The sequence below is a fragment of the Brugia malayi genome (genome assembly GCF_000002995.4).
Source record: "Brugia malayi strain FR3 genome assembly, contig: Bm_v4_Chr4_scaffold_001, whole genome shotgun sequence".
Classification (NCBI taxonomy): Eukaryota; Metazoa; Nematoda; class Chromadorea; order Rhabditida; family Onchocercidae; genus Brugia; species Brugia malayi.
In genome coordinates, this window is record NW_025062478.1 from 12,247,655 (window position 1) to 12,260,631 (window position 12,977).

The following is a 12,977-nucleotide window of genomic DNA, read 5'->3' on the forward strand; positions in this document are numbered from 1 at the left end:
ATGAATTATCGAATGATATCTGTTACTTATGAATTATCACATACGGCAATTATACTCAGTGAAGCTCATGTCAAAGTGACTTTGAATGTGTTTTGCCATGGTGCTGACCAAACTTCTATTTTGAATTGCTGAAAAAATTCGTAATTTCGATAGCTAAAGAGTAATGAATCATGTTAAGACGACGGAATGAATAATTGCCGGTTTTTTTTCTCATTTGTTAAATTTTTTGACCCTGCAGTTCATTTTTTGTTTTCTTGATAAATGGATTTGCAAGCAAGAGTTTCAAAGGATGAAACTTTTGTTTTTTGAAGCTGTTAAATTTTGAGTTAGATAACAAAAATGTTTGAATGGCACATATTTTACCTTTGTCGGTTTACTGCTGTCGATAGTACATTTCATTGGATTCATTCCAACAGCACCCTGCAGAATAAATGGTTTTGAAGATCTTTAGATGTTTAGTTGATAAAATATGAGTCAGAACATTACACTCATAAGTGAGATGGTGACATGTGATAAATCTGAACAGGTAATTCAAGTTCATTACCTTCTTTTTAGACTCATGTCTCATTGCATGTGCTTGAAAACGAGGACTTCTATGGAGCATGGGAATACTACTCAGTGAAGAAAATCAGAATTCGTATTTGTAAGACTCATATATTCACGCAATATTCGAATAAATGTGAAGACTCGCCTTTCTACAGGTGGTCGGTGCAGCAAGAATTGTGAGGTAGTATTTGATTCCGGCCACCACCTGAGTTTGAGCACTGATAACTCTCACCAATTTGTAGAGATTTCTATATCTAGTCTGGTCATTCACTTGTTCCATCGCTTTTTCTGCTACTTCCTGCAGGAAAGAAACGTTGAACATCTCTACCTTTACTTTTCTTTTAATTTCAGTTTGATATATTCTCTATTTCATCATTGATAATATAAATTTATGCATATTCATAAGAAATAATATACCTGTATTTCTTCATCATCTTCATTATATGTAGCTCTGCTTAATCGTATTTCCCTAGCAAAGCTTTTAGATATGATTAGTAACACTGACAACCATACAATCGGGAAGAACATCTGCAATTTACATGTTTATTTACATCTAATACGAAGGTAATTCCATCACAATTTTACGTTCAACATGGACTTTTTTTTTTTCTAGCAATGATCGAAAAGAAACTAAGTTTGTTGATCATAGGTTTGGCAATTTTCTAGTATGCGAATAAGAGTGTGACATGTCGCATAGTTTGAGGGATGTGATCCAAATTCTACATCGTAGTATCCAACTGTTCCCCATTCCATACTATGAGAATAGTAACAGTAAAATTTTGTTGAGCAGTAAATTGAATTTTAAATAAGTGTTATTGGGTTTACTTTTTTCGTCCATAATATGCTATTTCGTAACGAAACGAATAACATAAACGACAAAAACTGATGGTAAAAGCTTTTTGGTAATGAAAATAGCGGGTTTTTTCTTTTAGTGGTGTTGCTTTTGAAATGTCAAGAAGAAAACTATTAATTAAGTTGATGAGTGCTTTTCGAGGAAAACATGGAATTCATTCGTTCAGTTCTTTTGTCAGTCATCATCTGAAGATTGTCAACAATACCTGAACTGTTATTCTGTTTGTGTAAGAGTGAAGTTCATCCTTTACGGAAATGTTATTGATGTGATAATGATGGAAATATTCTACTTATGATTCATATTACCTTTACATGAAATGGTCTAATTTTGAAGTACATAGTAATACATTGCAATCATTTCAAATATCGTTTCATCAAAGTGACAGTAAATTGAAAATTTCTTCATTTATTTCTATTACCAGTATTGCCAAATTTTGTTTATTTCTTGAATTAATCTAATTCAATCATTTGTGCAAAAGAAATATAATCAATATATGCATGAATAAACAATATCAGAACACAATTTGATTAAAAATAATTAAGATCATTAAATGTCACTTACATTGCACAGTACCTCTGATCATCTTTGCTTTTTCAATTGTCACTTATCAATCTTTTGCTCGACAATATTATCACCATGTAAATTGTCAATGTTTATTTATTATTGAGTACTTTAGGATAGCTTAAAGTTCAGATATTCTATTCCTTCAGGTATCCGTTAAGAATGAATGATTAATCAATTTTGGACAATGTGATTTATGTGAGTTTTTGAAATTGATTACCAGCCTTGCTCTGTCTTTCTTTCACATTTGATAATTTATTTGCTGATACTTTTGATTGATTATTTTTATTTATTATCCAAAAAGTGATAATTTTTGTTCGATCTAATTACGGCTTGGTAATGATACTGAGCATCACTTTTTTATACTTGTTGTACAAATTGATTTCTAATTTTTTAATCATTGTTATGCAAATTGATTTCTGAAATAATTTATCAGTTTGTAAAATTGCTATAAATTTATTGCGTTCCATTTGCATAACTTTATTAAAATTTCAAGACTGGCTATTTTCCTATGTGATTTTGTCACCTTTGATCAGAATTACTTTATTATTCAATCAATTTGACAGTAACTTACAGGTCTATTAAGTTAATGCTAATTGATAAATCTCACTGGCTAACTTTTACACTCTAATCATTCATAAATTTAATTTAATTTTGAATATGATGTTTACAAATGTTTTAGTCTATTCAATTTAAAAATCAAATCGTGCACCAATCTGGACATGTGCGCTTTTTGTATGCACATTGCGCATGAACTGGAATTGCAACAAAAGAAAAGTAAATGAAATTAAAAGTAAGAAGAATATGTATGCAATTATCAAAAGAAACAAGAATTGAAATTATGCTAGAAGAGAAGAAAGACTGATTTTATCTGATTGCAAGATAATCATCAGACAGGTAATTTTGCTTTAACGATGCAATAATTGAAATTTACGTTAGGTTTTTTACTAAAAATTTAATTATAAATAAAGATTAGTGAGACTTAGTAATTAATTCAAATTTAATATTTATTTCATGCCAGACATATTTATTAGTCTTAACTGCTGCTGCTGCTAAGCAAACGATTTCAGCATTAAAGATTCATATTTAAAAATGGGACTGTTTGTACTCTAATGTAAATATTTATTAAAAAAAATGGTGATGCTTCTAAATGACAGGTGTATCTCTCAATCCACCTGTCATTATGAAGAGCCATCAGTTATCTTAGAATTATACATAATAAAACTTAAATTTTCTTGATTAATTAAAATAAAATCAAAAAAAAAAAAAATTTTTTTTTATTAATTATTATTGTATCAAAATAAATAATAAAAGATTAAAAAATTCTCCATATTATAAACAATTTCAACGTTCTATAACTTTTATAAATTTTTGCCGTTGGAAAATACTATTGCGTTTAGATTCGACAATGACTGATGTGCTAACATAGCTTAAAAAAAATCTAAGAAGTAGCCGCACATATCATTCATAATTTTTAATTTTTATCCAAAACCCGCCTACTAAAATTCCTATAAAAAGAAATGAAATCTTTGATTTTTAATCCGAAATTCGAAATTCGAAATTCACTTCTAATTTATCAATGTTAGGAATTTTGCTTTATTAAAGTTTTTATAACGTAGACTCTCTTTCCCTGAAGCATTTAAGTTATCCGAATGAATTGGTACCTTTTTTTTTTTTTTTTTTTTTTTTTGGCTTCTCGGTTAATTATGAGAGCTGATATGATTCTATTTTTGATTTCACGAATTTTCAATTTAATTTTTTTTTTTTTTTTTTGAATTTTCAATTTAGCGTTTCATGCATAATTATTTATCAACTGTTACATATGGTAAACTTTGATAAAAATAAAATTTAGAAAAGTTTATAGTTATTATCACTTATTGCTCATTTTTAATTAACACAAAAATTAATGATAAGTAATACTGATATGAACTAATGATATTTCATTGAGATTTTAATTAACACTTCATTCTCTAGTATTAATAATAGTTGGCTATTTAGTGTTGAATTATTAACAATCAATTTATTCATTATCACTTTCATATAAGTAATTAAACTGAGCAAAATCCGTTTAAGAATTTAAAAGCAGAAATGATTAACTTGGATTTTAAATTTCTCAGTTCATCAAAAGTATCAGTAGCCTATCGATAATGGCAATTCATCACATAAACTGATAATTTCTTTCAAATCAGAAATAAAAAGGCTTTTCGCCATCACAGAAAGTTTAAATGACATATGAGATTATCAGTGCGTAAGTTGATAAAAAATGAATTAATCATGAAAACATTAATTAATCACCAAAGAATGACATTTTGATAAAGTTAGTAACATTTATGTGATAATGATTTTGGCATAATCGAACAGGCAAAGTAAACTGAAAACTAATTCAAATTTCTTATCTCTTTTAGAAGCTACTAAGCCAAAACTCATCAATAATTAAATTAAAAATTTTCTAAATAAAATTTTTCATAAATTTCGGTAAAAATTTGATACACTAACATAGATGTATGTAAATAATTTTACAAATCAGAAAACTACGATCAATAAATCACTCTCGTAGCAGTTTTATTGGGATTTTTAAATATCTCTCGAATGAAAATTCTCGGTATTGAATCTCTCTCAATCGAATTATTAATTTAGTGTTTTTTGCAGATGCTACAATTTATCCTTTTATTGGCAATCTTCATTAGCTCTTCCAATGCTCAGTATGAGAATGATCCGGATGTAAAGGTAAAATGATAAATGATAAACTTTCCGAAAACACTAAAATTCTAATTTGTCACTCGAACAAAAGATGAAATCTTCAGGATGTAGTAAATGAATCAATGATGCAAATAAACGATCAATTGAGAGGTCAAAGTTTGTTTAAATTGGAAAAAATACTGAAAGCAAATGTCTTAGTAGTGCAAAGTACGATCTATAAAGTTACACTTCTTCTTGTCCCAACAACCTGTTCAAAGGTATCCTTCAATTATTTTGATTAGTGATTAGTGATTAGTCTTCAGATAAATTTCTTCTTATATTTTGCAATTTATGAAGATTTTGAAAAAATAAATGAGTTAAGCATGAATATTAAGTAGAATTTATGATTGCTGAAATATTTATTGTATTCCAAAGTTCTCCAATTAAGCGCAAATGTAATCATAAGAAGTATATGCTACCTAAAAAATTTTTGATCATATTACTTTTTTACAGGATCAAAGAGTTCAAGATTTGTCAAGATGTCAAGTGGATAGAAGACAGGGAAAACAGGTAAGATAAACATTTCATAAATAAATATTAATGACACTTTGAATCCCACATATCTTTTTTTTTTCATAGCAATGAGAGCAATATAATTGAATAAATTCAGGTAAATTCAAGATTGAATTTACCTGAATCAATCTTGAAGTAATGTATTTGCTATTATAATTACAATACTTTCAGAAGATTTATGCTGAAATATCAGAATCAATGACTGGTAAACTTACAGTTAAAGTTCGTTAATGTGGATTGGTGTCAAAGGTCAACAGACGGCTATTCTTTTTTACTGTTTTTATAGGGTAAAAAATGCTATCATTTGTTTATTTTTCTATGTTAATCTGTATTTTTTTATGAATTTATCGTAAAAATTTGATGGAAGAAATAAAAAAAAGAAGAAAAGTAAAATGAATAAGGGAAAAAAGACTTATTGCGCTACATTAAAATTAAAAGAATACAAATAATCGATGAAAATAGATTAAACTATAAATAGAAATGAAATATTTTATTTACTATTGCTGCCTCAAAAATAAAATAAAATTTCAATTAATTAAACAAAACTAAGTCAAACTGACATATATAAAATAAATAACTCAAATTATGAAAGTATGATTTATACATTGAAACATATGCGCTCTAGGATGTATATATCAAATCATGACCTATTACAAAAATACCATTGGCTGGCTATTAATACATTTGAACTGAATGTAACTTAAGTAATATAACCTAGTAATAACCTAAGTAATAAGGTTACCAAAATTGATTAAACTTTAGGCTATTACTGGGATATGGAACGAAAATAGTGATTTTACATTCGTTATTTTAAATGATCATTATTAATTAATTATCATTATCATTATCAATTAATTTCAAATTAGTCATAAATTTTCTTGCGAAGAAAAAGAAGAAAAAGAGCTGAATTTTATAAGTTATTTGTATAAAGTATAAAAGTTTATATGAAATATTTGCTAGAATTATTCGCAATTACTTGTTTTGGATCAGTCAAATTCATTATTATCATTATCATATCATTGATGATTTATAACCAAATTATGCAGGAATTAATGTTTTTCATTTCAGTCTTTCATAACTTTCAACTCTTTTAATTGCAATAGACTTACCAGTTAATTAATTTCAAATTAGTCATAAATTTTCTTACGAAGTAAAATAGTACAAAGTGTATTTTCAAGTAATGTAAAGTTATTTTATATGCAATTAATTCTCTTTCTCAAATATTCCAATTTTAAATTTTTAGCGACTTTTATTACTGTCATAAGTAATTGTTGATAACATATCTGACTGTTATTCAGTCAGTAGTTCCAATGCAAAATAAAATAGAACTTAGCTAGAGCAAAATTTTAGTAACAAGAGAGTAAATAAATGGAAGTTTGAATAATTATTAGCACAAATGTCAATTTTAAAATGCAATAAACTTATGTGCCCTATTAAAAAGAGTATATTGAAGTGATGTTTTCAGCAAGTGTTAAGCAATAATTACACATATGAAACTTCCGATCAGTTTATTTGGTATTTATGTGATACTTTTTTAGTGATTCATTATAAGTGATTATTAATTTTTTTTTATATTTAAAAAAGTTCAAATTAAAGTTCATCAAAAATCACAAGGTTAATTCTAATTAGAATTACTATCTCATAACAAATATCTGATCATAATGAATTTTTTTTTCTAACTTCAAATTCTTTCATACATTTTCATCTTTAACAAATTCACTTTTTTTTTTTAAACTGACTGCTTAGATTGTAAATGATTTAAAAATTAATCAATCAATAAAATGTTTTATTATCGATGCATTAGATATTGCCAATATGCTAACTAGAAAGATTCTCAGTGTACCATCAATCCATCCATTATTCATAATTATATTCTTCTTATGCATTTCTCCAAGGACACTTTTGGATTATTTTCGTATTTTGCATAATGCATTCTTCATTTAATGCCACGTATCTCTCAATCATTGCTTGAAAGGACGATAAAATACGATCAGTCAATCATAATCGAAGTTGAAATTTTAAAATGCAAAATGAATCGATTTGAAACTTTATTCATTAAAAGTTATCCTCTAGATCAATTGAATAATAAATGAGCTAATAATTTATTTAATTAACTTTATGGCTTTTGTTCATTTCATTTTTGAATGGCTAATGTAGTTCCAGTTGTAGTGCAAAGCGTTACTTACATAGGTAAAAGTATGTTGTTAAACCAATATCCAGTAATTTTGATGTCACAATGTTTTGTCATTTCTAGCATCTATTGTCACCACAAATAAGTAATAAATTATTTTACATTATAATTTTTCATCTAATCCTTTGTGGAGAATATAAATAGAAATGACTGAAATTTTCATTTGTATTATAAAAGCCAAACAAATAATAAACATATCTAACCTATTTGAACTATTTGACAACTTGCAAATTTAATTGTTGCTTTGGAGAATTGGAAAAAAAGTTTTTTTTTTTTCAAAAATATTTCAATAATGAAGGTTAATAAGCAATAAGTTACTAATCATCTGGGCTAACTTTAAATTAGAAATTTTTTGAGTGATAGTTACAATAAGAGAACAAACATTGAAAACTTTATCAATTCAATCAACAATTCATCTTTAAAATAAGTGATACTATTGTTCGTGCTGAATTGAACAATTTTTAAGTAAAACAATTGAACAATTTAGTCTGATAACACTGAGTTATAAATGCTTTATCCAATTTATTAGCAAAATGATAAATGATAGAAGTGATCAACAGAGTGATAAGCTATAGCAATGATCAATCACCATTTTATCATTTATTTACAGAAACAATTTAATACTTTTAAATTTCAAAAAGTAATGAACAATACAACAGTTTATTAATACTTATAGTTTTAGCTTGCTTAACTTCTGCTTCTGATTCTGATTCTATTATTCCACTCATTTTTTTTTTTTTTTTTGTGCTTACTTTTAGCAACTTTTTAATTTTTGGATAATTATTTACTTAAGAATTTGACGCCTAGATTGATCTGTTGAAAATTTTTTGATTTGTTTCCTCATTTAATGTTTAAATGGAATTAATTCTTAGTGGCACTAATAATTATGTTAAATAACTTTAGAATCATACTTCAAAAGCGTAAACAAAAATTGCAATATCAGATTGAATTCACTAATTAACACTATAATTCATGAGTGGAAGGAGTTGGTCTGTTTTAAAATTTCATGAAAAACGAAGAGAAAGTATAGGAATGAATTTTTTGACAAATGATGGAAAAATATTTTGGAAGAAATAAAATGTTAAGTTGAATATAACAGGACGATATTCTCAGAGTATTTCTATACTTACAGAAATTTCGAAAATTAAGATGTAGTTGAAAATTTGTGAAAATCACTTATTTATGAAATGAATCATTCATTTCTAATATGAATTCCATATTTTTCATTAATTTAATAAAAGAAGGTGTCAAATATCAAATGAAAAATTTTTCACATTCCTCAAATTTCAGTGATTAAAGTCCGATAAAATTCCATTAAATGATACATGACGAAAATTAATTAATTAATTGGTTGTCAACTTTTTCGGAACCCAATATGTTAGTCTTGCTTTGATTCAAATATTTTAAACATTGAGCAAAATCATCCTTAAATTTCTTTTCGAAATGCTCAGTTATTTAATAATTACAACTTTTTTTTTTCGAATTTAAAAAAAAAATTAAAAAATTCATTAAAGCTATTCATTTCATTTTCTTGAAGTTTTCAAGCTTTTACATTTTTTAATTTGATAAATTACAGTAAAATAAAAAATAAAAGGTTATTGGTTATTTATTTGATGAATTTAATGAATTACAGTAAAAAATTAAAAAAACGAAAAGGAAAAAAAAGGGTTACTGTAATCAGATGAATTATGATCGATTTAATAAATTACTTTTATCTTCCATATTTTTTAGAATTATATTTAAATAAAGAATAAACATTGAAATAGATAATGGGTCATATATCTAACCCATTGGAATAGGTAAATTCTCATACAGCTAACCCACTGAAACAGGTAAATTCTCATACAACTAACCCACTGAAACAGGTAAAGTTCCTCTAATCTACCTCTAACCCATTTCTCCGTCACTTGCTTAATTGTTGCTTACTACTACCACTACTACTGCAGCTCTCCCCAATAGACGACACATAAATGAACCACTAGCGCCTTCATCACTAGTCGGAATGTGGTGCCAGCATGTCCGCACGGTCGATGTGTCATCATCGCACGGATATACTGGCGCAAATGCGCACATGCACAAGCAGTCACACACTAAATAATGTGCTGTACAGTACAGGCATGCTGTTGTATAGCAGTGATTATGCGTGAGAAGATGGTTTCGCTCTTTCCATTACATTTTTATACGTTTAATCGTCCGTAATGCTTCTCCACTTGTGTAATCCGTAATACTTCTTCATACATATAATCATCGTGATATAGTCCGTGATGCGTGCAATCATCGTGATACTTCTCCATGCGTATAATCCGTGATGCTTTTCTATACGTATAATCCGTAATACTTTTTCATACGTATAATCATCGTGATACTTCTCCATGCGTATAATCCGTAATGCTTATCCGGCTTATTTGGCCTATTTGTTCTTTTATTGTAAGCATATAAAGCTCATTGAATTAGCATTAAATTTAATGAGATGAATGTTTGTTTATATCATTTGAACTTACATTTCCCAGTGAATATCACACTTTTACGCTTCGCAAGCACATTCAATCCTAGCAAATCATTTAGGATAATACTAATGAAGATGAAATAATGTTTAAAAAAAAAAAAAAAGGTACAGTTTAAATTGTTTATTCTGTTTATGGTATGTGTTTTCCAATAATAATAATAAATATTTACTTCATTTTTTATGTTTACATCCATTTTGTTCCATGTTGATTATTATCAAACTATTTTTAACTGCTTTTCAATTTCATTTATTGTTAAACATTTCGAATTTTGACATTTTGACCTCATTTAGTGACAAAAAAAAAGAAATGTCAAAGTGATAAAATCAAGCTTATGCCATTGTAACGAATGTTTTCTAATGATTTGCAAAATATTTGTCATTTCTACACTTAAACTTTAATTATCCATCATTTAAATATTGTCCTATCGTTTTCTAATGTATTCACTGTAAGGACATATTTTTTTTTTTTTTTTTAAACTTTTTTATTTAATCAAATTATGCTTGATTAATTGGTCTACTAATTTTATTTCTTTTACTTTCCATTTATGAAAATATTTCACATTCAGAATAAAATTTTTTCAGACGGATGAGATAAGAAAGAGATCAATTTATTATATTATCTGTATGATAATAGAGAAAATTGAAATACTGGAATACTTTGCTATTAATATGTCAACATTTAATTTATTATTATACAAAATTACTTTTACTGTAAATATGGTTGAAATTTTATTCTTCATTTCATTCTTGTGACAACTAATTTGTTAACATGGAATGTTAATTTTTGAAGAAAAATAAAATTAGTTTGAAAGTTTGTATTAAAAGGCACTGAAATGTGAATGCAATGGAGAAGGATTCAAATAAAACTTTCAAATATTGTTTACTTATAATCTTACTATTTTTTTCCCATCTTTCCAACTTCGTTTTCTCATCAAATGCTAAACAGTCGGTTTCTTAGCTAAATTATAAAGTGTGCAAAAGTTAATATTTTGTTTCATATTTCATCTATCAATGGTTACTTTTTTCTGTAAAAATTTTTTGGTATCACTAATATCACTTATGACCTTTGACCTCTAATAGATTATATGTATAAATATGTCATCAGTGTTTTGCAAAAAAAAAAAAAAAGCATGTTAAAGTTATCAATTTGTTGCACAAAGAAATATTTACTGCTTTAATATTTCAACTTAAATACTTCATTTTTAATAAATAACTGATTAGTCTTTGGGATTTTCAAATTTTTGTCACTTTACTAAAAATAATCTTATCATTTGCTAATATTTCTGGTGTCAAGTGACAGAAATATTGGATCAATTTTGAGGAATCTCAAATTTTTCAAATTTATTTCAATTGAAGAGAAATTTTAAAGCTGCAAAAACTCCTTTGAGAACGAAAGAATCTCTTTTTTTTTCTGATAAGTAGCGAGAAAATTCTCAAAAAAATTTCCCATTTGTTTATATTAGCAATGGCTATTTAAGCATAGTGAGAAGTGTTAAGATTTTGGATTTGAAGAAAGAATAATGAAATTTTTCTCAATAAATTTATAATCGAAATTATTGGAAAAAAAAATAAAATTTAGTTAATGGAATCATTTCTAAGTACACATAATTAATTACTTATTATTGTTCGAAAAGTCAATTTAATTTTTATTTAATTTAGATTTAATCCTTGTTTATGTTGCTAATAACCTATAATAACTGAATATATTTTTTTTTTGAGTTATCGTTCTTTAATTTTAATTTTTTGCATTTTTTTTTTCAAATATCATTAAGTTATAAATCTTTTTTCATAATTTTGAAAAGCATTCATTCAGTTTCTTTTATGGAATTAAAATCTATTTTAGTTTTACTCTTTTCAAAAATACATTTCTTTTATGCTAATTGTGTAATTTATTAAATTGTCTGTGATAGCAGAAGATGAAAGTGGTCGAAGGAAATATCAAATTGTTTTGGGTAACTTTTTTTTTTTTTTTTTTTGAAATTTAATGATTTGAAAATGTTTAATAATTTGAAATTTTCTTAAAAATTTATATTTTTTAGTCTTAGTTTTAAATTTTATCATCAACATTATTTCATCATTTTGCATTTATTATTCTTTCAAGAAAATTCATTCCATTTTTGAAAATGTAGTATGTTCTAAGTATTCAGTATGCTTCTTGATTTTTTCTTCTTTGTTTATCACATGTAATTCAATCATTAAATGATAATTTTCTGATAACAAAAATGTGAAAATTGTTTAACTAATAATATTAGTAAACTAAAACATTTGCACTAATTATATTTCATTATTCGTTAAATTTTTTTTTTTTTCTTTTCTTTCTTTTGTTTTACTTTATTACTACAATATTGTAACTAACAAATAGCCAAAAAGATTTTCTCCATTTGTCGTAATTTCCACTCTTTTCTCTTTCTTTAAAAGTAATCAAAGTGAAAACTTTCTATATTTTAACCCGCATTGAGAGACAGCTGACTCCTCAAATGCAGACTGAGATAATCACTCATTTTATTTGTTGTTTAGCATGCTCAAATATTCCATCAATCTTTCGCCGCAATCTCCGCCCGTCCTAACTTAACCACTAGCCGTTTTCATTTTTCCTTTCATTATCATTCTTCATTTCATATTATTTCTATTTTCTTATTGTTGCTGCTGGTATTATTATTATTATTATTATTATTGTTGTTGTTATTTTTATTTTTATTGCTACTATTGCTTATTGCATTTATCACTAATACTATCACTGTTTATTATTCTAATTCTTTTAATGATTAGCACTTTCAATTCATTTTGTCTATTTTTTTTTTTTTTTTTACAAAAAACAATGAAATTAATTTAATTAAGATAAAAAATAAAACCGTTTTCTTCTTCGTTCTCCAATTTCTGTTCCGAAAATGTAACCAACTTTTTTTTTCTTCTTCTTCTTTTTTGCTCTAATTAATCATTTATTTTATATTCAATTGAAAGTTGTTAAAAGAAAAAAAAAAAAAAAAAAAAGATTTCCTACGAAATTATGGAATATTTTAATGATATAATTAATGAATTGAAATAATATAACTAATACTGTAAATATT

At 26.0% G+C, this 12,977-nt stretch overlaps 3 protein-coding genes across 3 annotated transcripts; 1 reads left to right on the forward strand and 2 right to left on the reverse strand.

Annotated features, from left to right (window-relative positions):
- Positions 1-65: 65 nt before the first annotated feature.
- Positions 66-1,074, reverse strand: Bm367 (cystatin; the record flags this gene model as incomplete). Its single annotated transcript, XM_001895441.2, has 4 exons — positions 66-128; positions 364-420; positions 692-844; positions 964-1,074. 4 exons carry the CDS (start codon positions 1,072-1,074, stop codon positions 66-68), a joined length of 384 nt encoding a protein of 127 aa, XP_001895476.1.
- Positions 1,075-4,609: 3,535 nt separating this feature from the next.
- On the forward strand, positions 4,610-5,443 carry Bm366 (cystatin, putative; the record flags this gene model as incomplete). The annotated part of the gene is made up of 4 exons (XM_001895440.1): positions 4,610-4,687; positions 4,765-4,917; positions 5,153-5,209; positions 5,384-5,443. 4 exons carry the CDS (start codon positions 4,610-4,612, stop codon positions 5,441-5,443), a joined length of 348 nt encoding a protein of 115 aa, XP_001895475.1.
- A 3,871-nt stretch (positions 5,444-9,314) lies between these two features.
- Bm17831 (Uncharacterized protein) lies at positions 9,315-9,777 on the reverse strand (the record flags this gene model as incomplete). The annotated part of the gene is made up of 2 exons (XM_043082521.1): positions 9,315-9,493; positions 9,642-9,777. The coding sequence occupies 2 exons, from the start codon at positions 9,775-9,777 to the stop codon at positions 9,315-9,317; spliced, it is 315 nt and encodes a 104-aa protein (XP_042938455.1).
- Between the last annotated feature and the right edge of the window lie 3,200 nt (positions 9,778-12,977).